Source organism: Canis aureus, chromosome 25, assembly GCF_053574225.1.
Source record: "Canis aureus isolate CA01 chromosome 25, VMU_Caureus_v.1.0, whole genome shotgun sequence".
NCBI lineage: Eukaryota > Metazoa > Chordata > Mammalia > Carnivora > Canidae > Canis > Canis aureus.
In genome coordinates, this window is record NC_135635.1 from 37,986,006 (window position 1) to 38,012,982 (window position 26,977).

Consider the following 26,977-nt stretch of genomic DNA (forward strand, 5'->3'; position numbering starts at 1 on the left):
GATCCAGTATCTGCAACCCCATGTTCACTAAGCTTTACAATAGCCAATAGCCATGGTATGGAAACAACTTAAAGTGTCCATCAATGAATGACTGGATAAAAATAATGTATCTAGATGCAAACTAGATGCAATGGGGTATTATTCAGCTATAAAAAAGGAAGTCTTGCCATCTGTGACAACATGGATGGAACTTGGAGGCATTATGCCAAGTGAAATAAAGTCTGACAGAAAAAGACAAATATTGTAATGAGCTCATATGTGGAATCTAAAAAACAAAACCTCATATGAAAAAAAGATCAGATTTGTCAGAGGTGGATTTGCAGAAAGGACCAGGATAATAAGTATAGGTGGCCAAAAGGTACAAACCTCCCGTTATAAGAGATCTGGGTGGTATAATATACAGCATGTGGACCACAGGTAAGAATGCTATGTCAAGTATTTTAAAGTTCCTAAGAAAGTAGATCTTTAAAAGTCTCATAATAAGAAAAAACATTTATAACTGTGGTAATGGATGTTAACTAAACTCACTGTAATAATTTTGCGGTATATATACATAGCAAATCATTGCTATACACTTTAAATTAATACAATGTTACATTTCAATTATATCTTAGTCAAGCTGGGGAAAAAAGAAAACTTGATGCAAGCAGCCTCCAGCTTCAACTCCTGATCTGTCACAGCATTTGTATGGAGGCCATGATTTCTTCTAAGGCTACTCCTAACATACTAGCCAGGCCAGTTCTGCCCAATACAGAACTGCCATAATGGGTAATCTGGTCTAACATTCTATCAGCTTGGCAGAGGCTTTCTCAGAGCAGCTTAGGTCTGATGCTTTTTCCATTCAATATTTTTCTCTTCTGTCATAGGTGTCATATACTGTTCCCTCTCTCTTAATAACCTTCACTTACATCGTCTTCAAAACACCTTCAGCAAATTTAACTCCATCTTAGTGTCTGCCTGTTGGAGGATCCAAAGTGACACTAGCATAGATGCTTTAAATAGTAAACTTTTAGTTTTTAAAGACTGTATTTGTTGGAGCACCTGGGTGGTTCAATGGTTGAGCATCTACCTTTGGCTCAGGTTGTAATCCCAGGGTCCTGGGATTGAGCCCCACTTCTCCCTCTGCCTATGTCTCTGCCTCTCTGTGTCTCTCATGAATAAATAGATTATTAAAAACAAAAACAAAAAACTAATGAGGAAACTAAGGCACAGAAAGGTTAAGTAACTTGTCCAAAATGTCACAGCTCCTAAGTAGCAGGGTCAGGATTCAAATCAAGCAGTCTGATTTGAGCCGAAGAAATCAAGAGTCAGCCGACCAACCAACTGAGCCATTGAGGTGCCCCTGTAATTATCTTATTCCACTCTTTGCCAATTTTGTTCCACCTCTAAGCAAATGTATAAGACCTGATAGTATGCATTTGCATGATGTTAACCCTTGTTTCACCGTATTTTTGCCCTTTATTTTGGCTTCTCCATTTGTTTTAGTACATCTCTGTTTTAAGTCATTTCAAATTATTTTTAGGAAAACAAGTCATATTATCCTAAATTATTCCTTATGGTGCATGGTATGCATATTCCTCACTTGTTTTGTTCTGCTGATTTATAAGAAAAAGTATTTTTGTTATGAGCTGACAGGGAAAAACTGGAGAAAATAGAGAAGATAAAAGGTTTCTTATACAAAATTCCTCAGTCAATGAGGTGTGGAGATAAGGAACAATCAGTCTAGATTAGGAGAAATGCCAGAAATGTGTACATGCACATACATATGCATACACAATGTTCCAACCATGAAATCTTATGAAAGGAACTTAAATAGGAAAACCAAAAAGTAATAAAGAAAGAAAATCTTATGGACTCCAAATGAAAAGATTCAGTAGCTCTTGAAAAAGATATCCATACCCAAAATTGATAGAATTAAAGATCAGCATTTATTATTCAAACATGTGCTAAGCACTACACATGTGTTATAGCAAAACTGTACTTACACATGAATCTAGTAATGTAGGTACATTCATTTCCAATTTTTACAAATACTCCCTTGTGGTTTGAAGAGGGTGATTCGTCCAAAGTCCATGTAACCAGTAAATAATGGAATTAGGATTTGTATCAATATCTGACTACAAAGAATATCAGTATTTTTTGTCCTAAGTACTAGGATTGCCTCTGTATACACATGTATGTATCAGATCTTCTATAGTTCAAATATAGTGGGTCAGATATGGCCTCTAGTCACAAGAAGATTAAAATATAATGAGTGATGCTGTGATAAGCATATGCCAGAGCCCTGTCAGAGTGAAACAGAAAAAAGGCTGCATTTCTTCAGAAATTAAAAAACACAGAAACAGTTACTCAGCATGGACAGATAAAATGGGATGGAGAGAGGCAGGGGTAAATCCATGTAATACATATTTACATGTAAAATTATACGTATTTTAGGGCCTATGTTCTAAGAGGAGAAGTAATCATTTCAGAATATATATTATAGAAAAATTAGTATGTCAAGAACCAAAGGAGTTCACAAAGTGGAGAAAAGAAAAGAATAAAGAGAATGATACATGTGGAACTAGAGTTCAAGTCTAGCCATACAGTCTAAAGTGAATTCATATATGATGGAGTGGGCAGGAATAACTGCCAAAGGAACAAATCATACTCCATACTATTTAATTCCCAGTTCTGGTATTTTTATTTTAGGAAACACATTGAATCAAACAGGTTAGAGCTACTGCTTCCTTGTTCTGGGTATTTCTATCCTCCATTTCAAAAGACATACAGTCAAATCTATCTTCGTCCATTCTGTGAATGAAGTAATAAGCAAAAACGATCACTGGTTACTTCAAAAGAACCTAGAGGGGAAAAACACACACAGCTCACTTAAATCAGATTTAAACAGTCTTTATAATTAAGATGAGAAAAAAGAAAAAGAAAATATTGAAAACAAATGTGACAATAAAATATTACAACTGTCTAGATTATCAAAAAAATTTACAACTAGTTTGTGATTATCACGCTTTACCTTTGGGATCTCAGCTGCAAAAGGTATACAAAGTATACTAAGGTATAGTCTGTTATTTTGACATATAAATATGCATCTGCAATATTAGTATAGACAACTGTGATTTTAGTTAGAAATAACTGTACTAAGAGGAAAACCTTAAGGCAAAAATAATCCTTGCAGAATATCACACAAAACATAAAATAAAACATAAATTATACCAAAATGCCTAAACAAACAAAATTATATTTAGATGTTATGTTCTTACTCTATTACCCTAGGTTACATTTTTTTCTTAATTTTTATTTTAAGTAGGCTCTATGTCCAATGTATGGCTTGAACTCACAACCCTAAGATCAGGAGTCACATGCTCTACAGACAGAACCAGCCAGGCATCCCTAGGTTACCTTTTCAGTAAGATACACAATAAACAATAAATTTTGCTTCAGATAAAAATTCAAGTTGGTCATCTTCCTTCAGTTCTAAAGCACTGACATTTATAAACGAACCAGAATTTGTGATAAAGACAAAACTGTTAGAAAAGATCGCTTCATGTTACTATTCATCCATGATATACTAGATCTAAGGAATCCAATCCTCTTCTCCCTTAACTAGAAATTGCAAAGAGCCTGAAGGCCTCTTGTGTCTTAACACAGGACACCTTTTCATTTACCAAACCCTGTAAATGATGTACTCTTTAATTTTACATATAAGTCATCTAAAATAGTCACCCACAGCTTGCCTTAATATCCTTTATTTGAATAGACTCCCCACCCTATATTAGATAACCATTGCTAACTTCTTACTGGTATATCACAGCTCTTATTACAGAGCATTCCATTTCTTCAGTTCCTACAATATATTTTCAAAGATATGTGATATATAATGCAATGAGCACTCTATTAGCATGTAGGAGACAGGTCCGTGCTCTGGTTCTATAATCTTGGGAAAGTTACTAACTTCTCTGAACCTTAGTTTCCTTACTAGCATATTCAAGATTATTATATATAGCCTCTAAGTTTTCCAGCTTAAAAATTCTAAACTTCTATGGAGGGCACCTGTATGCTGGTAGTTCAATCTGTTACTACATATATTAATAGGAATCAGCATTCCTTTTCTTTAAATACTAATTTGTCCTCTGGATATCCTGTTTTTAATTTCTATAAAATTTGAAAGCAGGGATGCCTGGGTGGCTCAGCAGTTGAATGTCTGCCTTTGGCTCAGGGCGTGATCCCAGGATCCAGGACTGAGTCCCACATCGGGCTCCTTGCATGAAGCCTGCTTCTCCCTCTGCCTGGGTCTCTGCCTCTCTCTCTCTCTCTGTCTCTCATGAATGAATAAATAAATAAATAAAATCTTAAAACAACAACAACAACAAAAAACAACCTGACCTATAAAAAAAATTTGAAAACAATTACTTGTGTGCTACTTTAAGGAAGCTAATTAACAGTTCTAAAATGTTCACATGTGTATTCTAGAAAAGACTTATTATTAGCTTACTTTTATCTGAAAGACTAAAAGTTTACTTTCTCTCCAGTTATAAAATACCTGTCATAATGCTGTACTGCTTATTTATTTATTTATTTATTTATTTATTTATTTATTTATTTATTTAATTTTATTTTTTTTGTGATAGTCACACAGAGAGAGAGAGAGAGGCAGAGACATAGGCAGAGGGAGAAGCAGGCTCCATGCACTGGGAGCCCGACGTGGGATTCGATCCCGGGTCTCCAGGATCGCGCCCTGGGCCAAAGGCAGGCGCTAAACCGCTGCGCCACCCAGGGATCCCGTACTATTTAAAAGTTAGTGAGAGTAGATCCTTTAAAGTCCTCATTATAAGAAAAAAAAATTTTCTAATTATGTATAATGATGCATACTACCTAAACTTACTATAGTGATAATTTCCCAATGTCTATAAATAATAAATCATTGTGTTGTACATCTAAAGCTTAGAGTATATGCCAAATAGCTCAATAAAAATTTTATTTTCTCTAGTAAAAATCTATAAAATAATAACTGCTCTGCTCATTTTCTGATTTCATTAGAAACTTTAAAAATAAAAAAAAAAGGGAATCCCTGGGTGGCTCAGTGGCTTAGTGCCTGCCTTTGGCCCAGAGCATCATGATCCTGGAGTCCTGGGATGGAGTCCCATGCCGGGCTTCTGTGTGGAGCCTGCTTCTCCCTCTGCCTGTGTCTCTGCCTCTCTCTCTCTCTCTCTGTCTCTCATGAATAAATAAATAAAATCTTAAAAAATAAAAATAAAAAAAAGAAACTTTAAAAATCACGGATGCTCCTAGAGGCCTGCTGTGCTTCTGGGAACTGGGGCAGTGATATCTGACTGAATCAATTTGAAGTTAAAAGTCTAGATGAGGGCAGCCTGGGTGGCTCAGCGGTTTAGCGCCTGCCTTTGGCCTAGGGCGTGATCCTGGAGTCCAGGGATCAAGTCCCACATCGGGCTCCCTGCATGGAGCCTGCTTCTCCCTCTGCCTGTGCCTGTGCCTCTCTCTCTCTCTCATAAATAAATAAAATCTTTAAATAAACAAATTAATTAATTAATTACAATTCTGAAATTTAATCTTAACTTCAGGGACTTAAAAAAAAAAAACAATTTCTTCTATTCAGCCTCACCAAATTCTGTTTTATTTTTTTTATTTTTTATTTTTCTCACCAAATTCTAAAATAGATAATCAAAATGTTGATACTCTGATTAAAATGTCTTAAGGCAGTTGTTGATGCAAAGAAAATGAAACGGTTTACCCTGGCAGTTACAGATAAAGAGAATGCAAATGAAAAGGGGGAGACAAAAAAAAAAAGTGTGTGGGGGAGAGACGCACACAGTAAAAATGGAAGGCAGAGGTGAAAAATGGCAACACTGGAAAAGTTAATTTCTGAGGTAATGAACTGAGAGGCATACAAAGAGACCAAGGTGAGGAAGAGATACAAAGACAGGGAGACAAAAACACAACTAAAGAAAATGGAAGAAAGTGAGCAGAGACAGATAAGCAACAAAGAGAAGTGAACAGAATGGAACTGATGGGCAGACACAATGACAAGAAAAAGGACTAGGTAAGAGACAGTTGAAGAAAAAAAAATCATTTTCACCCCATAAGTTTTCCCAATTACCTACTTTTTTGTTGCTATCCCCCCAGTGCTGCCAATGAAACGGACACAGACTTTTATTTCTTCCAAATAGTTAGACAATGTATATTTCATTTATCTTGCAGATTTTTAAAACTCAGATTTACTATGAGAAGCATAATTTTTGTCATCATTGAGATTCACATATTGGATGTTAACAGAATAGCTTGTGTGGGGGGATTCTTTTATAATGTATACACCTATCAAATCATATTGTACACTTTAAATATCTTATAATTATAAATTGTATCTCAATAAAGCTGGAAAAAGGTTCATATATATCAACATACTGGGGAAAGATCCCTAATTTTACATATTGATTTTTTTTTTCCAAATTAAAAAATGATAGTACCCTAGTTAGGCTAAATTCATCCTAATGCAAGAACTTACAGAACCATTTGTGATTTAATATCACAATGGCATATAACACCACTATCAGACTGATAACAGACTCTTAGTTGAAAATAACTTACCATTTAGTCAAAATCCAAAAATTTTAGTCCTGTTTCCACTTTATGCCCCCTTTGCTTGACTTGATATGTTATGCTCTATCTCTTCTCCTATGTAGATCCTTTCAGTAGCCATCAATCTGAAGAATTCCTTCTTCTGCTGCCACCTACCAGTTTATCTCTCTGCTGCAGCAGAAGGGTATATAGAAAAAGTTCTTGCTTATTATTCAGATTAAATGGAAAAATTCCTAAAACATTTCATACTTTCACATGTGTATGAGCTTTCTCACTGATTTTCCAAGACCTCCCCGCCAAAGTCAAAACAACAAAAATCCCAATCACAGAAAACCAAACAATGTATGATCAATATTCATGCTAAGCTGGCAATTTCCTTTTTTAACTGGAAAGATTTAGACACTCAGCAGTTGCCATCGCAGGGAGCCATTTCTTTTGTTACACTTTCCTTTTTCACCTATCCCTACAATCTTATAAGTGTGCAACTTAAAATTTTAATGAGGTAGTCCACAACTCCTGCAAATTTTAAGTTCAGAGACTATTAAAGAATTGTGGAAGATGCAGCAATAAAGGAGTTTTTAAAGGTAAATCTAGAAACTAAAGGTGTTAGATGCTTTACCTGCATGAGTTTTCAATGTTCTGGACTGCTTATTGCCCAATGGCTCTGAATACATTAAAACACGAACACATACGCCACCTACATTTAAAATAGGGTAGCATTTGTATGCCCATATAAGCATTGGGTATATCTTTCGCAAGAGTAATAAAGTCATTAAGTCCTTTTAAAAGGACTGATCACAAATGCACATTTCCTCAAACTATATACATACACAAAAAAATTAGGGTGAAAAAGGGAGACAGAGGCACAAATGTAATAGCAGTTGTAGAACTGGAAACTAACATAAATGTTTTCTGTTTGTTAAAGTCCTGAGATTCATTTCTATTCCCATTCTCTTTGTCATTGAAGGTCTAAGTTTCAAGTTTATTCCATAGTAGTTTCTAAAGAATAGTATCCAATAATGAACTAGTAATGATAGTAATGGCTTGTTTTTGTTCCACCCTCCCATTAACTTTACCCCAAAATACGTATTTTGCCAACATAAAAAATAAAACAAACACTGACATAAGCACCAAAGGCTAGTCAACAGTGGCACTGCAGTGACATTGTTTCTACTTTCTCATTCCTTCCCCCGATCTCAAACCCCACCCTTTGACCTCTGTATATGGGATGAGCCTGAGCAGGAGAGTTGGTGATGTCAGGACTGCGCCGTTCCCACGGATGCTTCTAGAGGCCTGCTGTGCTTCTGGGAACTGGGGCACAGTGATGTCTGTCTGACTGAAACCTAAAACAACAACAATTCACCCCACCCCTCATGTTCCCAAACCCAACAATTGCAGCCAGGTATATATGCTATATAAGGCCCAGCTAGTAAGTTTGAATATGGTGAAATCTGAAAGCAAGGTCATTCTTAACAAGTCAGTAATCTTCATGGGGACAGCAGAATGGAGACTGTTAAATCCTCCATGTCCCATGCAATCGCATAGTCCACACATGCTAATGCTGGTCACTCTTAGCAAGAGGACAAGTTTCTCTGGTTCAAGTCTTTTTTAGTATAAGTTATAAATTCCTGCAGGAGGCAGTTGGGATTCCTCTGTTAGTAAATTTTAGCTCAACACATAAATATTTTTGTCTTAAGATGTTTAGGGGAAAGACTGGCCCCATCTTAAACAAATGAACTGAAGCACAAGAAAGGTTAAAGAATTATGTTATGCCTTCAGCTATAAAATGCATTACAAACAAGGATATCCTATTAGCTAACTAGTGAACTTAAAGCCACTTTGGAGAGGACATCTAAAGCCAACGAATAAAATTATGCAGAAGTATATCTTGAAGTGGTCCTGACCACTGTCACTAAAATTCTACCTAGCAGAAAAAGGATATCTTCCCATTGATAAGTCATATTAGAACTAAAACTTTAGGAAAGACAGAAGAGAGGAGGAAAGGGCAGGTGGACTAGGATAGACAGAGCAGAGGATACTACATTAACTAACTAATGGAAAGGCTATTACAATGGACAAGTTGTATTCCTCATTCCTGCCACTGACTTTTATATTTTATAGCCTTGGTTAACGTGCTTACTGATTTGTGCTTCAGAAATGCCCTCCAATCTGTTCAAACCTGTAATTTTTTAATGCTTAAACCATTATGATAACCTCATACTTTTCTGTTAGATCTAGTATCTTAGAAATGCTAAAATGATTAGTTCTGAAATCATACTGTTCCTAAAATAACTGAAATGCTTTCTATTATCTTTGTCTCATCATTCCTTTTCACTTTTATAATTATGTCAAGGAGAAGCACTAAGATCAACTCAACACTATGGTGAGTTTTTACCATATATATATCCTAGAACCTAATTTTACCTTTTCAAAACTCTAGTTTTCCATACCTGTCAACTCCTAATTGATGTCTTTATACTGTGAGCTCACTGTGTATTCGGAACACCAACCCCTGAAAAAGCTTAAGCCAGAGTAGCACAATGGAAGAAACAAACAAACCCAAAACGAAAACAAAGCCAAAAAAAGTCACACTCTGAAATACTTAATTATAGACATATATGCAAGGAATGGAGTTATCTAAATGGCTAAAGTAAATCCCCAAAGAAAGTTCTGAGTTCATCCCAACCAATTCAAACTTTAACCCCAAAAGTTCTTCTTTAATCAAATTATGTTAGATTTAGTTATGCGTTATTTTTTAAACAAGAGTTTTTACAAACCCATGGTTGCCTTTAAAGTACATAAAGAAAGAAAATTTTTAAAAAAGAAAGTTAGCCTTGCGATGCAAAGAAAGGAGAGTCAAATTACCTGCAAGCAGGCTGGGGCTGTGCCTGAATCCAAACCGCTGCATTTACCATTCATTATACAGCTGCATTATTGGGGGAAGGGGAGTTTAGAAGGGCACTGACCCCGAAAGTTCTCAATACTTCTCACTCATCATCAGGAAGGGGGAAGAAGGAAAGTTTTTTCTCTGGGTATTTTTTTGTTTGTTTGTTTTTGTTTTTTTGGCTCCTGAAAAGGCTGGCAAAGAACAGTAACAGTGCAAGCAGTTAGAATATTTCTTTAAAAAACAATTGTAAAAAATGCAAAACATTAAGGAATTTAAAACACCAAACTTTCGTTAATATAGAAGAATTTTCACTAGAGTTAGGCAGCCACCCCAAAACAGCATGGCAAAAGGGCACTGATATAAAGGAAATAAAATACCACACGAAAATCCAAAACAAAACTAAAAACATTTCAAATTAAACCTGGAAGACTAGAAGATTCCAACAGCAGATTTCTGTCCACTACTGAAACATTCCAAAATCCAAGCTTCAAAGGCGCCTAAATGTATCTTAAATGAAACTTTGTTTTTTTTTTTTTTAAGAAAAAAAAAAGAAAGAAAGAAAGAAAGCAGTGAACCTGGTTATAAATCCTGCAATATATTACATTAAAGAATATCCTAGTATAACAAAAACAAATTTTGAAATGAAATTAAACAAACAAACAAACAAATAAAAACAGTAGCAGCAGAGGTTACCTGTCTGAGCACCTACATTTTCTTAGGAGGGGATCGTGTCTCACCAGCCATATAGCCCATAAACCTTCTCAAAAAGAGTGAGCCAGGAGAAAAATGTAACACAAGATTTGATTTCACAATGTCTCTAAGCTCCCCAGACCCCAAACTGAGGATTCACTGAATGAAGAGAATTTGTTTTCCATTGTTTTCTTCTTGAGAAAAAGATGATTTTGAAAGTCAATTCTCTCAATGCCTTCGATACCTTCTCAAAAGTCTGATAAAGTGCTTGATGAAATCAAGTCTCTTGGTGGTTTTTCTAATGTTCCAGCATATTTTCTTATTGATAGCATGTACAGAAAGATTTCAAAGTTCAGTGGAGCAAAAGCCAGCAGAAATGACCAATCAATTATTAGGCACCAAAAAAAGAAAAAAACTATTAAAAATTTTAAATTGAATAGTGTGTGTGTGTGTGTGTGTGTGTGTAGTCCAATTTTCATCATAGGTAACATAAAAACAATAGCAGAAAGAATTACTTTTAAAATACAATTAAGAATTACAATTTTAACAATATACAATTTTACAATAATTCAGATTTGGGCATGATAGAAATTATACATATTTAATAAATACATTTTTACCTCTCATAATAGCAATGAAGATTATACAAAAGTTATTCAACAATATGAAAATATATTTAACTTTCACTTAAATATCTGGGGTGTTTCATTTGGGTTCTTCCAGAATGATTTGTTCATATTCTTTACCTTAATTTTTGAGGGAGTTCAAGAAGATATTCATGTTTTAAACCCTAAGATGACCATTCCTACCCTTCTCATTCTAACATGTGAGTGCAAATCCAGAAATAGGTTCGTAAAGCTATGTTTTAATATAGTGTGAATGCACAAAAGATGGATCAGTAGTGAATAAAACTAAAGGTGAAATAGTCTCCAATAATTCTTATATTTGGTTAGTCTGATAAAATGTTTTCAAAGGCTATCTACATTTTTCCTGACACCTTATCCCACCCAACAGAAACCCTGAGTTTTTCATCAGTGTATGTGTTCTATTTGTTTTAAAAATTGGTAAATCTATATGCATGTAATATGCAAGTAATGTATCATTATGCAACAACCAGATGGTTTCTACACAAACATATGAATGAATTAATTAAGCACTTCTTTCTCCCTCATTTATTTCTCTATCCCAAATATTATGCATCCTCCTATGATCATTCAGTGAAAGAAGTACCAAGTGTTTCTTTCTGTTAATGAGTCAGAGGTACTTTTATATGTATATATATATACACATACATATGTGTGTATATATATATACACACACACAGTAAGGCCCACAATAACCCTATGCAAGTCAAATTCTTTAAATGAGATTAGAATATCTTAAAATAAATTAGAAAATCCTCTTATCATCTTTTTCTGAGGTGAAATGAGACACTGCACGGATTAGAGGTACTATTCTATTTGCCAGCAATCAACCTTTCACTCAATTTTAATATTATTTAATTCTATGGAAAAAAACAAATTTTATTACATTCCTTTTTAAAACGGGGGAAAACTGTACAAGCATGATCAAACCTCTGTTAGAGCTGGTTAATACTGCTCTTTTATTATTGCCTTGAAGTCTCTCTAGTAGTGTCCAAGAAATTATGCTTAAGGTCCATCTGAAGGAAAAAAGCACTGGAGAGGCAAGAAAGGACTCGAGTAAAAGCTTCAGAGGATTGTAGTGAGATGGAACTTGCTGTTTAAAAAAATTACGTTGAGCTCTGGAGCATCTCCATTTCTTAACACACCTTCTAAACCATTATTCAAATAGATTTACCCATGTTCTAAAGGCTCGTGTTATATGCCATTCTGGGGCTTTTATAACTTCAGAAATTAAAGGAATATAAAGAGTGGACAGTATTGAAGGCTTCAGAGTTGGGCTATAAGAGACTTAATACTGCAAAATAAGTCCCCAAACAAAAACATCCAGTCCACCCCCCTAAAACCTACGTGTAATAGAAAATGCACAGCCAGAAGCAGAGAAAAGCATGTAGCCTTGAATAAATCATACACTGAACAGTCTAGAACCAAAGAAAAAAAACAAACAACATACATATACATAAAAAACCCTAAGAAGCATCTATTCTATGTCTTTAGTGAGTACGTCTACCCCAGTGTAGTTATTAAAACAAGTTATTTGTTATTTAAAGTAAAACTGTTTCCCCATCATGCTCCATTTTCTAGAATCTATCCTTTTTGATCGGTTGGTGTAAACAAAAAGCAAAACACATACACATGCATGCGTGCACACACACACATATATACTCCCTCCTAAAATGTGAAAAATGCAAATATATAACGCTGGTATTATAAATCACTTCAATTTTATGCTTAAGAACTTATAGGCCCTTGATCTGCTCCCCAAAAATATTTTTCCGTGTCCTTATACTTTAAATGCCCCACCACCAAAAGAAAAAAGGAAAAAGGAAAAGGCTTTAAATGCACATGTTTCAAGTCAGTGTCTTGTTAACAAAAAAGGTAGCACTTTCTTCACTTTGGCCATTGTTAAAGATGCAGGCATAGTTCAGGGAATGTTAGACTAGCATGTATTAAAAAAAATTTGCAACATTAACAGAGCATATATCTTTCAAAAAAGATTAAAACACTAACAAATACAAGTCAATGCACATATTTTAAACTAGTGTAATTTTATCTACATTGGAGTAAATGTCATTTTGTGTACCAGACATTGCAATACTGTTCATTTCCCCATCATGCAAAAATGTCAGTTTTGTCATTAAAAGACCTTTATTGGGTCATATTAATGTTGCCCTCCCACCCAAATTAAGGGAAAACCAAAAACCAAAAATCATAAATCCCAGTAAAAGAGCTCAAGATTTCATAAACTATGAACATAAAGTTGCTAGTTAATATGGTAAAGTCAGAATTTTCAGATTTGCATGTAAAAATTTCTGTAATTTAGGTAGATGTTTTCCTCACTCGTTACATCTTTGCAACACAATGTGAGTTATGCTATGCTAAAATTTGTAGGAACTGTACAAAAGCAAAAGCAAGGGACCATGAAAAAAAACTGTGTTTTTCATGGCCTGAGAGCTACATATTTTTGATTAATTTAAAAGGGTAACTATGGGGGGGGGGGGAGGTTAACTATAAGAGCCTGACGTTTTTCTGAATCTCACCTCTTCTGCCTTTCTATCTGTAGTATCTGTAAATGGAAGTCAGTAACAACAGTAGAGGTCTAGTCTATTTCCCCTTTCTTCTCTCCTAACTAATTCTAATCAATTTTCTCTCATCTTCCTGAGTACCTTCCATGAACAGCATTGCAAGTTGGTTAAAAAAAAAAGAAAGAAAGAAAGAAAGAAAAAAAAAGAAGAAAAAGAAAGTGAGTTTTACAAGGGTTTTGTTGGTTAATTATTTACCGGTGGAGTCACTCCACCAGGAGTTTGATTTCATTGGCTATCAGCTGGTTCATGTTGAATACGCCCCCTGGGAGCTTGGTGAGTAGCTCTCGCTCCGTGCTTTCAGGGTCGCTGTCAACAGAGCTGGAACTTGCGCTCATGTTGTCGACAGCAGTGCTGGCTGGGGGACCCAGCTCCGGCTCACTAGTCTCACTGGCCGTGGACACCACGGAGAGCAGGGACATACGCCGGGTGAGCCGGCCAGAGGGCAGGAGGGAGGCGGCATAGTCCGCTATGATACCAGCTACATCTAGATTACAAGCCTTATCAAAGGCGATGAAACCTACATTTGCATTGGCCTCGCAGACACAGAAGGAGCCGTCATCTTTCATCAATAGGTCAATGCCACACACATCCATCCCTAGGATATTAGACACCTGGATAGCTAGCTGCTTTCCTTGTTCACTCAACGAGCACATCATCCCCACACCACCTGGCAAAAAAGAAACAAGAGAAGTTACCGAAATGATAAATTTCTGAAGTAAAACTAAAGCTTGCCTCTAACGTTAACTCTTAAATCAGTAATGATAACAAAGGTGCCATTCTGGTGTAAAATTGTGGCTTTTGAAGTCTAAGTTTTCTTCATTAGAGAATCCTTGTCCAATTCAAAGAAATAACTTAGTACTTTTTCAAAATGCTATTTTTTTCGGAACATGGCATTAAACTTTCATAGATACCTATCTTACTTGCAATAATATGGATCGAGGGGAAGTTATCCTGAAGAGTTCATAGTTTTATAAAGGAAGGAGAGTAGAAAAGAGTATCAGGGAAAACTGTTACCTTTCCAAATAATAGGAAGAAATATGTCTGATTGGAGCATAGGAAAAGAGGTTAGCCATTAACGGAATGTTAAAACATGAATGAGCATGCAGATTGACAGGAGTTTGGGAAAAGGGATGGAAATGGAATTAACGGTAGCTTACAAACCACCAAACATTAGAAAAAAGAAAAAAAGAGGAAGAAACAATTTAAATAATACACACAAGATAAAACTGAAGGAATAAAATGAATTGTATTGGCAATTACACTAAAAACAAAACTCAAATTTCCCATGGAAAAGGTGGAAACTGATCAGATTGGTATGAAAGACAAAGTTTATCTATATGCTGTACTAAATGGAAACAATTTTTGAAAACTAAAGGGATGGGCAAAGAGATAAGGGACGAAGTCAAAAATAAACTTCACTTTATAGCCTTACATCTCTTGAATTAGTATATATTCATATATATTTTTTCTTTTATCAAATATTGACAGTAATCAATCATGCATTGGCCCAAAACAAACAAAACATTAATTTTTCTTTCTTTTTTTTGACAAAGAAAGAGCTTGTATGCGGGAGCTGGGACAGACTGAAGGGACAGAAAGAATCCCAAGCAGGCTCCACAATCAGCTCACTGTGGGACCTCACAACCCTGAGATCATGACCCAAGCTGAAATCAAGAGTTAGACACTCAAGCCGAGTGGAGGGAGAAACAGGCTCCATGCAGGCAGCCTGATGTGGGACTCAATCCGGATCTCCAGGATCAGGCCCTGGGCTGAAGGCGGTGCTAAACCACTGAGCCACCCGGGCTGCCCCAAGAATTTCAGAAATTATAAATTAATGATTTAAGTAACCAAAAGATTATTAAGGACTCAAATTGCAACACTGATCCCCTAAAGGAAAATGAAACCCACCTGTAAAAACACTTCATACCAAAACTTTTACTTTGAAATAAGAAATTAAGTACTCTTAGAAAAAGGAACTGAGAAGAAAGATTTAATAAAGACAAAAAGTTGAATGACTAGAATAGAAAAAATAGAACAAAAGAAATCCAAATGCTACTTTGAGAAGATTATGAATGATATCAAAGACAGAACTGCAGACAAAGCAGAGGTTCAAATAAGCGTAAGCAATTATCTCAAACTGGTATCAAAACCTGAAACCTGAAACAAATGGTTGATTTCTAAGCAAATGAGAGATTATCAATATCAACATTGATCCAAGAAGCAGCAAACTTTAAAGAGGCCAACTGTTATTACAGAAGAGACTGGAGAGGTGATAAAAGAAGTACTTCTACAAAAAGAATCAGGACCAAATGGGTTCAAAGTGGAGTTTTGTTTAGCTATCCTTTATTCCAATGTTACTTTACCTATAAAATGCCCTAGGAAAAGAATAAAAATTCCCCCAATACAGTCAAAGAACGAATGTTATATAACTTTGATATAAAAAATGATCAAGATGCTTTTAAAACACTATGGGCCAATCTTTAATTATTAAAATAGATGTAAATATTTACATGAAATACTAAAGGAATTCCAGTCAAAAATATGCTATTACCATTTAAAGAAGGTTTATTCTACAATTGCAAGGGTAGTTCAAAAACTGTTTTAGGGATCCCTGGGTGGCGCAGCAGTTTGGCGCCTGCCTTTGGCCCAGGGCGCGATCCTGGAGACCCGGGATCGAATCCCACGTCGGGCTCCCGGTGCATGGAGCCTGCTTCTCCCTCTGCCTGTGTCTCTGCCTCCCTCTCTCTCTGTGACTATCATAAATAAATAAAAAAACTTAAAAAAAATAAACTTTTTCAAAAACTGTTTTAAATCTAAAATTTATCAACAAAATGCAATACATAAAGAAATTAAAGGTGGAAAAACACACTAATGATCTTATCAATACAAGGACGCCAAAGGCACTAGATAAAATTCATTCCTACTAAAAAAAAACAAAAAACAAAACAAAACAAAACAAAAAAAAACAAACTCTAGTAAAGGTACTTAAATATCCGAAATAGCAAATCATTAAATCCATTTAATTGCTATTTTTTTATTTTTTAAATATTTCATTCAAATTCAATTTGGCAACATATAGTATGACATATATAACACCAAGTGCTCATCCCATCATCCCACGGGCCTTCCTTAGTGCCCGTCACCCAGTTACCCCATCTCCACCCTCCTCCCCTTCTGCAATCCTTTGTTTCCCAGTTAGGAGTCTTATGGTTTGTCTTCCTCTTTAATTTATCCACACTTAGTCTCCTCCCTTTCCTTTATAATCCCTTTCACTATTTCTTATATTCCACATATGAGTGAAACCACATGATAACTGTCTTTCCCTGATTGACTTATTGCACTCAGCATCCCTCCAGTTCTATCCATATTGAAGTAATGGTAAGCATTCATCCTTTCTGATGGCTAAGTAATATTCCACTGTAAAAATAGGAACATTTCATAAATTTGCATGACAACCTTGTGTAGGGGCCATGCTAATCTTCTCTGTATTGTTTATATGCTGCCAAAGTGAGCTTTAATTTTCATTAAAGCAAGTTCAATGAAAATCAGAAACTTAGATACTTGCAATCATTACACAACACTGTACTGGAGATTCTAAAGCAGTGATTCTCAACTGGTAAGAATTTAGAAACTGAATAGTGGCATTTTGGGCTGTTTAACTGAGGATAGCTGCTCTATAGGTAGCATTTATTGGTTATTATAGGTCAGAAATGTTGAACAAAAATGACAAACTACCTAACTGAAAAGAGGACAAATATAATAAAAGTAATTCATATATAAATACACATAAATTATCAACAAGCTATGAAAAGATACTCCCATCATTAACAGAGAAATAAACTGAAAGAAACAGTGAGATAGCATTTAACTCCCGTTAGATTGGCAAAAACCTGAAAAAGAAAAAAGTAACACTAGTGCTTGTGGGCTGGGAGGAAAAAAGGTATTTTAATATGTCAGAAGTAGAAATACACATATAGTTTTCTGGGAAATTAACTTGCCCACATCTATAAAAATTAAAAGTAAATACATTTTGATCCAGCAATAGTCATAAAGCACTTACTACAGTACCGGTGCTAAAGAGATGGTAATTGCCATTACTGTAAATATTGAATATAAGAAAATTCCTATTTTCAGAGGTCTTTTTTAGGCCTCTGAACAACCTGCTGCCAGAGTGGGAGGGATGGGGTATAATAGGTGAAGGAGGTGATTAAGAGGTACAGACTTCCAGTAATAAGTCATGGGGGCACCTGGGAGGTATAGTTGTTTATCAAGACAGAAGTACTGAAAGCACTTTTAAGGGAAAGAGAAACAAATTCAGAACTTGGGGAGGAAAAGGAAAAATAACCATGGTGGGGGGGGTAAACAGAGAACTTAATTCAATTGATAACTTATTTCTCAAGCTGGTTAATGGGTACATACTTTCCTAGGAAAAGCCTCAGTTACTTCAAAATTTTAAAAGTATCACTTCTTAATGTAAAATTAACTTACCTTTTTAATTTCTTTTGCTTAAAGTATAAAAAGTAATTGTTAATTAAATCTCACAGTAGAAACGTAAGAAAGTAAAAGTGTCCCAGAAGGGAATCCCTGGGTGGCTCAGTGGTTTAGCGCCGCCTTCAGCCCAGGGCGTGCGTGATCCTGGAGTCCCAGGATCGAGTCCCACATCAGGCTCTCTGCATGGAGCCTGCTTCTCCCTCTGCCTGTGTCACTGCCTCTTTCTCTCTCTGTCTCTCATGAATAAATAAATAAAATCTTAAAAGAAAAAAAAAAAGTGTCCCAAAAATGAAAAGATGCCATTCAGCTCTGTAGCGGCAAATAAGTATATTATGATGGGATGAAAAATGGAAAATGGGATATGAAGAACTAATGCCAGGAGGCAGAAATCATTTTTTTTTGCTTTTATTTTTTTTTCCAGAAATCATTTTTTAGAGTAGAAAAGAGGTTATTTACCACTGTTAGCTTTCAAATCCCCTGTGCTCCTATTCTATGCCCCTATACTGAATTTCAAATTTATCAATATATATGTGTATATATACACACACACGCAAATATATACAAATATACATATATATATATATATTTAAGATTTTATTTATTCATTCATGAGATACACAGAGAGAGGCAGAGACACAGGCAAAGGGAGAAGTGGGCTACCTGCAGGGAGCCTGATGCGGGACTCATTCCCAGTTCCACAGGATCACGACCTGAGCCAAGGCAGACGCTCAACCACTGAGGCACCCAGGCACCTCCCAGTATATTTTTTTTATAGTTTACTGCATAAATTTATATTCCCAGCAAACTACTATAGATTTTTGCATATATTTATATTTTATATAAATAGAATCATACAACATGTACTCTCTTAGGTGACTTTAATTTTTTCTCAACATTATGTTTCTGAGATTTATCCCTGTGTTTGTATTTCTTAGAGGTAACACGGGCAAATAATGCAGGGTCTGTTAGTCTACTGTAAGACTATAGACTAGTGTACTTTGAATGAAACAGGGAACCACTGGAGGATTTTAAACAAAGCTTGACTTGATTGCACTTGTATTTTAAAAAGATCACATCGCTGCTGTATTAGGAAGACACTGTAGGAGACTAAGGATGGAAGCAAGATGACCAATCAGGGGATACAACAAGTAATCCAAATAAGGTAAGACAATGTTACTGGCAGAGATAATGAGAAACTGTCAGATTTGGATACGTTTAGAGAGCAGAAATATAAAGAAATTGAAATCTGACAGTTTTGATACGTGGTGTAAGATTCAGATGACTCAGGCAGCCCCAGTGGTGCAGCGGTTTAGCGCCGCCTGCAGCCCGGGGCGTGATCCTGGAGACCCGGGATGGAATCCTACGTCAGGCCCCCTGCATGGAGCCCGCTTCTCCCTCTACTTCTCTCTCTCTCTCTCTGTCTCTATGAATAAATAAATAAAATCTTAAAAAAAAAAAAAAAAAGATTCAGATGGCTCTACAAGAGTCTCAACAAGAGACTCAACAAGAATTGCCATTAAATGATAAGGAGAATATGAGGTGAAACACACTAAGAGGGGGAATTAGATTGGAAGTCCAGTTTTGGAGAGGATTAAAATATCTGTTAGACAACTACTTGGACATACTGAGTGGACAGTTATTTATATGTACTTGGAGTTCAAGGAGAAAGCCTAAAATGGAGATATAAACTTGAAAATAAAAACATAGATAGTATTTAAAGATGCAATCCATGGGATCCCTGGGTGGCGCAGCGGTTTGGCGCCTGCCTTTGGCCCAGGGCGCGATCCTGGAGACCCGGGATCGAATCCCACGTCGGGCTCCCGGTGCATGGAGCCTGCTTCTCCCTCTGCCTGTGTCTCTGCCTCTCTCTCTCTCTCTCTCTGTGACTATCATAAATAAATAAAAATTGAAAAAAAATATTAAAAAAATAAATAAATAAATAAAGATGCAATCCAGATCAGATGACTAAGAAAATGAAATACACAGAAAAGAAAAAACCCAACTAAGTTCTAAGGCACTTTAACAATAAGAGATCTCAAAAAATACACCATTAAAGTAAAATCAATAATCTTGTTTGAACTGATGGGTAAAATAGGTTAGGAAACAGTTTGAATGAATTCCAATTACATACAAAATCAGTGTATCACCGGAGATGGAATCTTTAACTCTGGTCAGATATTTCACACAAGTGTGAATTGGGTTACAAATTGAGCACAGGTAGAAACAAATTTATGATTCAGAAAAATCCAATTTTATTACCAGAAAAACAATTCAAAACTATTTATTATATTCGTTACAAGTCTACTGATATAGTTACGAGTTTTTTAGCCTATTAAGTAAAAAGTCTGTAGTAGTTATATATGAATACTCACTGGACAAGCTATTATAATACTATATATACTAGAAAGACACCTGCATTGTTTTTACCTAGTGAGCAGTTGCTTTGCATCCTTCCATCTGTTGAACAACGTAACATGGTGCCAACTACACGGCCTCCCACAACAATGACACGCACATCCCGTCCATGAGACTCCTTAACATACTTCTGAAACAGGTATGGAGCTTCGTGGCGAATAAGATGGCTTAGATCAGCCAAATGGTGCTTATCTCGAGCCAAGAAAACAGCTTTGCCTGATATTGAAAAAGAATTTTAAAAAATATTAAGTCATCATATTGACAGCAGTTGTATGTATTACCTGCCTCTTCTTGGGTCTCAACCTGCTCTTTGAGAATCCATTACATTTTAACCAAAGTAACAGTTATGGTAATTAGTAAAACAATGCAAAAATGTATTTAAAGATAAAGTTAATAATCTCTTACCACTCCCTGAATTTCTACAGTAATCCATAATTTATTTTGTTATATGTCATGAAATAAGTGTCTAAGATTTGTATTCTTCCAGGTGAGCCAACAATGCCAGCCTCATTTATTAGTAAAACATTTCCCTCCAAGTAAAAATGTGTCTTACATATTATCATACAATATATATAACATATGCATACAGTAAAACAGAAGTATGTTACTACATACCTAGTTTTATTTGAGTTCACTATCAATTACATTGCTGTATTTGTCAATTTTTGTGCCAAAACAAGAGGCTGTTTTTAAAACATGAGTATAAATCCTTTGACATTCTTCCCATCAAGAAAAGGGGGAATCTTTATCCTTTCATTTTGAATCTAGGAGGATTCAACACAGCAGAAGCTTTTCTGTATGACTTCTGAGGCTAATTCATAAAAGGTCATGCAGCTTCTGTGTTCACTGGAGCCTCTCTGTGGAGCCCTAAGACTTCCTGGCTGCCATACTGGAGACCCAATTATAAACAATACACTCAACAGCCCCAGCTGGATCACGATCCAACTATCCCCGTGAAGGCATTAAGCTTTATGAAGTACTTGGATTCATGAATATTTTATGCCTTAAGAAATCCTTCCTTACTCTGAAGTCATTTAAGATATCTTTATATACTTTCTTCTACAGCTTCATAGTTTTGCTTTATATATTTAAGTCTTTAAACTATGTAAATTGGGACAGGGATGACTGGTGTTAGTGATCTAAGGTCCTTGCATTGTTAAAAAGGAAGATAAAAATATAATTTGAAAGTTGGTCTAAATGAAATATGCATCTTAAATTTTCTATGACAACCACTAAATTAACAGAAATCACTTCTAGCCAAACTGAACTCACAGTAGACTTCTGTTTCAAGTACCATGCACCAACAATTTCCTTCTATTTTCCCAAAGTCCTGCTTCGAAAGGTATATATTTCAATTGATAAGGTTACTATCTAGTCAATAACCATGAGAAAATACAAAGAGAATAATAGCATTAATCAGATTAATAGAAATGTATTTTGTATAATCACCCTTATTAATTATTAAGAGTAAAGTCAAATGATGTTCCATAGTAGCAATTCATACACACCTCTATGACCTCGTGTATTCTTTACTACCATTGGAAACTCCAGTACTTCTGCTTCATCAATCATTTTAGCAAAATTTTCATGACCACCTGACATAAGCAAAAAAGAAATTAAGAACAGTAACAAAGGTGTTTTGTGGTAAGTTTTATCTATACTAAAGTCAGCAAAACAGAGGAGGTAGAAGGTTATGAACATGATGGCTAAATTTTCCTAAAGAAAGTAATTAAAAATTGAGGGGCACCTGTGTGGCTCAGGCAGTTAAACATCTGAATCTGGGGCAGCATAGGTGGCTCAGCGGTTTAGCACCGCCTTCAGCCCAGGGCCTGATCCTGGAGACCCGGGATTGAGTCCCACATCGGGCTCCCTGCATGGAGCCTGCTTCTCCCTCTGCCTGTGCCTCTGCCTCTCTCTCTCTGTCTCTCATGAATAAATAAATAAAATCTTAAAAATAAAAAATAAACATCTGAATCTGGATCTCAGCTAAAGTCTTGATCTCAGGATCTCAGCGTTTTGAGCTCAAGCCCCATGCCCAGCATGGAGGCTACTTTAAGAAAAAAAAAAGCTGGGATCCCTGGGTGGCTCAGTGGTTTGGCACCTGCCTTCGGCCCAGGGCCTGATCCTGTAGTCCCAGGATCGAGTCCCACATCGGGCTTCCTGCATGAAGCCTTTTTCTCCTCTGTGTCTGTGTCTCTGCCTCTCTCTCTCTCTCTGTGTGTCTCTCTCACAAATAAATAAAAATCTTAAAAAAAAAAAAAAAAAAAAAGCTGAAAGTACAGTCAAATACCATTTTAAAACAAGCCCTTTAGGGCAGCCCCGGTGGCGTAGCAGTAGCACCGCCTGCAGCCCAGGGTGTGATCCTGAAGACCCAGGATCGAGTCCCACATCGGGCTCCCTGCATGGAGCCTGCTTCTCCCTCCGCCTGTGTCTCTGCCTCTCTCTTCGCTCTCTCTGAATGAATGAATAAATAAATCTTTAAAAATAAATAAATAAAAATAAAACAAGCCCTTTGAAATGGATGAAAGCCATTTTATTTTTTTTTTCTTTTTTTATTTATTTATGATAGTCACACAGAGAGAGAGAGAGGCAGAGACACAGGCAGAGGGAGAAGCAGGCTCCATGCACCAGGAGCCCGACGTGGGACTCGATCCCGGGTCTCCAGGATCGCGCCCTGGGCCAAAGGCAGGCGCCAAACCGCTGCGCTACCCAGGGATCCCTGAAAGCCATTTTAAACTATAAATATGCTAGTATCTAACTTCAAGAAATTAAGTATCTTTCAGCTAAAATTTTCCTAATTCTATACAATATTTTCTACTTTTATCCCTTATTCTTCCACTACATAAAAAACAGAAGCATCAAGATCTACTTCAGTGTAGATTTATCTCCCTGTTTAGAAGAATGAGTCTGTTTAGAAGACTCATCCAAGGTTGAAAGATCCTACATGTGTTCTCTCCCTCTCAAACACAAATTAACTTTTATAATCTCCAGTATTCATCAGTTCTTTCTACACTGAGCCACCCAGTATCAATGAGTTTTGTTCTTTACTGTTTTTATTGCCTATGAACAAGTGATACAGTAATAAGATTACAGCAAAAATGAACTATAGTTGTAAAAAATCAGCATGGTGATATAAAAAAAAATTAAACCACGAAAAAGTTCTCTAAGTAACTGCAATATGATAGGTTTGCAGTTTAGAGAAATTAAGATGATTCAGTCACCTGATTTTAAACCTTCAACATAGGCAGCCCAGTTGGCTCAGTGGCTTAGTGCCGCCTTCAGCCCAGGGCATGATCCTGGAGACCCGGGATCGAGTCCTGCGTCGGGCTCCCTGCATGGAGCCTGCTTCTCTCTCTCTCTCTCTCTCGTTCTCTCGCTCTCTCCCTCTGTCTCTGTCTCTCATGAATAAACAAATGAAATCTTTAAAATAAATAAATAAAATAAACCTTCAACATTAGAGCACAGGTAACATTTGTTAATTTGGTAACCATTTTCTCTTTTCTTTCTTTTTTTTTTCTTTCTTTTTAAAAAATATTTTATTTATTCATTCATGAGAGACACACAGAGAGAGAGGCAGAGACACAGGCAGAGGGAGAAGCAGGCTCCATGCAGGGAGCCTGACATGGACTCGATCCCAAGGACTCTAGGATCACACCCTGGGCCGAAGGCAGCGCTAAACCACTGGGCCACCCAGGCTGCCCCATTTTCTCTTTTCCATCCTCTTGAAATCAGAAGTGGAGACCCATGATATAAGCAAAAATATCCCAAAAGCATCTGACAGAATTCTCAAACTATTCTTATAGTCTCTTCTTGTGCAATTGCTAAAAATAGCAATATATCCACACATGCCCTACAGACTTGGAGACTTGGTTCATTTCTTTAAAATATTCAAGTTGGGGGGAATTCCTGGGTGGCGCAGCGGTTTGGCGCCTGCCTTTGGCCCAGGGCGCGAACCTGGAGACCCGGGATCAAGTCCCACGTCGGGCTCCCGGTGCATGGAGCCTGCTTCTCCCTCTGCCTGTGTCTCTGCCTCTCTCTGTGTGTGACTATCATAAATAAATAAAGAAAAAAAATATTAAAAAAAATAAAAATAAAAATAAAATATTCAAGTTGGGGGATCCCTGGGTGGTGCAGCGGTTTGGCGCCTGCCTTTGGCCCGGGGCGCGATCCTGGAGACCCGGGATCGAGTCCCGCGTCGGGCTCCCGGTGCATGGAGCCTGCTTCTCCCTCTGCCTGTGTCTCTACCTCTCTCTCTCTCTCTCTGTGACTATCATAAATAAATAAAAAATTTTTTTAAAAAGGCAAAGGACTTTAAAAAAATAAAATAAAATATTCAAGTTGGGGTGCCTGGGTGACTCAGTCGGTTAAACATGAGACTTGATTTCGGCTCAGGTCATGATCTCAGAGTCATGAGCCTGAGCCCTGAGTTGGGCTCCACACTCAGTGCAGACTTTGCTTGTCCCTTTCTCTCTCTGCTCTTCCCCACGTGTGTGCACTCTTTCTCATAAATCAATCTTTTTTAAAAGAATGCCTCATTAACTCTCCAAGCACACCACTGAACATTTATTTGAAGAACTGTCTTTATGGAAAATTGTAATGATCTATAGTAAGTTTGATCTTCTCTAAACAAAGGAACTGGACAGGCAGGAAATATATTAACATAATATTATTTATATCAGTGCTACTCAAAACTGTTGTCCAGTAACCTGTGCCTATCTGTGATTTCTCTGCTACTGATGTGATCAGATAAATATAAGAGTAAGCACTGGAAACTTTTATAGCAATCTGGCACTGCTCAGACATTTTTATCATTCTTTATGAGAGTGCTGATCCACAGAGATATAAGCAGAGGGAGAAGCAGGCTCCCCTGCAGGGAGCTTGATGTGGGACTCCATCCCAGGACCAAGGATCGTGACCTGAACCAAAGACAAACACTCAAAAAAAAAAAAAAAAAAAAAAAAAAAAAAAAAAAAAAAAAAAAAAAAAACAAAGACAAACACTCAACCACCGTGCCACCCAGGCGTGTCACAGTGGCTGAGCATCTGCCTTCGGCCCAGGGAGTGATCCTGGAGTCCCGGGATCGAGTCCCACATCGGGCTTCCTGCATGGAGCCTGCCTCTCCTCTGTCTGTATTTGTGTCCCTTTCTGTGTCTCTCATGAATAAATAAATAAAATCTTTAAAAGTTTTATTGGTTAAGTGTGGTCGATAGCAGCTTTCACAATACAATAACATTACAGAGGGTCACAAGAGAGAATTTATGGCCCTGAAAGTGCAAAATATTTACTTTTTGGCCCTTTACAAGAAAAGTTTGTTAAATCAACTCTACCAATATCATGGAATTAAATCTTAACACAGGATTCATAATTCTCGTGCCCAGTTTAAAACTGAAAGGTTTTTTAAGACTTTTATGTATTAATTTAACAGAGAAAGAGAGAGAGTGCATAAGTATGCAGAGCATTCAGAGGGAGACAGAGGCACAGGCTCCCTGCTGAGCGGAGAGCCAATGCGGAACTCGCAACACAGAACCCCAAAATCATGACCAGGGCCTAAGGCAGATGCCTAACAAACTGAGACACCCAGGAACCCCTATAAGTTATTTCTTTCCTTTTTTTTTTTTTTTTAAAGATTTTATTTATTCACAAGAGACACACACAGAAGGAGAGGCAGAGCAAAGGCAGCAGAGAGAGAAGCAGGCTCCCTGCAAGAAGCCCGATGTTGGGACTTGATCCTGGGACTCTAGGACCACGTCCTGGGCAGAAGCCAGACACTCAACCTCTAAGCCACCCAGGTGTCCCTGTAAGTTATTTTTTTAAGAAGTATCTTTAAGTTTACAAATTTCTTTCATCACATAACTCAATTTAGTATGGCTTTCAAAACTGTAAGTGCTGTAAAAACTTAGACTGTAAATTCTTATTGGTGAACTTACCATAAGAGAAAGTATCTGGCAGAGGAACACCATGGCCAGCCAACTCCTGAAATGTCCAGAACTTATTAACACAGTTCAGGATGGCTTGAGGTCGGTTCATCAACCGGCATCCCATCTTCTCTAAATGGCGCAAAACAGTGATGTCGCTATCACTTTGTACCCAAGGGGTTGGTACTCTCACTACAACCACTTGGGGATAGGCAGTAATTAGTTCTCCATTGATCCGTAGACCTGAAATATATAGGAGTGAAGCCAAAACCATTAAAAGGGAATATACCAAAATATACAAAAGCTTGGGTCACAAAACTAAATGTACCATTTTGTTAAGATTTCACCGGAACAAAGAGACATTCCTACTTAAATTATATTCTTTTACAAAAAAAAAAAATTTAATGAGAAAAATTCTGCAGTGGTCAAAAAAAACTATGGTATGTGCGTCAATACAATGAAATACCACATAGCCTTTTTTTTTTTCTTTTTTTTTTTAATGATAGGCACACAGTGAGACAGAGAGAGAGAGAGGCAGAGACACAGGCAGAGGGAGAAGCAGGCTCCATGCACCGGGAGCCTGACGTGGGATTCGATCCCGGGTCTCCAGGATCGCGCCCTGGGCCAAAGGCAGGCGCCAAACCGCTGTGCCACCCAGGGATCCCCACATAGCCTTTTAAAAAGAATGTCATAGGGGCAGCTGGCTGGCTCAGTTGGTAGAGCATGTGAGTTCAAGTCTCACACTGGGTGTAGAACTTA

General features: G+C 36.9%; 1 protein-coding gene and 1 non-coding gene across 11 annotated transcripts in view; both read right to left on the reverse strand.

Moving 5' to 3' along the window:
* Positions 1-1,909: 1,909 nt before the first annotated feature.
* The window catches only part of RIMKLB (ribosomal modification protein rimK like family member B), a 170,206-nt gene continuing 145,138 nt past the window's right edge, over positions 1,910-26,977 (reverse strand). For 6 of the 10 annotated variants that reach the window (XM_077871159.1, XM_077871157.1, XM_077871156.1 and 3 more), the window contains 7 exons: positions 26,231-26,461; positions 21,812-21,898; positions 20,316-20,519; positions 9,460-14,064; positions 7,214-7,291; positions 6,604-6,765; positions 1,910-2,843 (listed from right to left, as the gene is read on the reverse strand). In XM_077871159.1, coding sequence (XP_077727285.1) covers positions 13,601-14,064; positions 20,316-20,519; positions 21,812-21,898; positions 26,231-26,461 — 986 coding nt within the window. In that variant the 3' untranslated portion in view covers positions 1,910-2,843; positions 6,604-6,765; positions 7,214-7,291; positions 9,460-13,600. The remainder of the gene's footprint in view (positions 2,844-6,603; positions 6,766-7,213; positions 7,292-9,459; positions 14,065-20,315; positions 20,520-21,811; positions 21,899-26,230; positions 26,462-26,977) is intronic. The other 4 variants (XM_077871154.1, XM_077871153.1, XM_077871151.1 and 1 more) reach the window with 4 other exon arrangements.
* Positions 16,818-16,921, reverse strand: LOC144297776 (U6 spliceosomal RNA). The gene has a single exon (XR_013364643.1). It is a non-coding gene; the product is annotated as a U6 spliceosomal RNA (small nuclear RNA).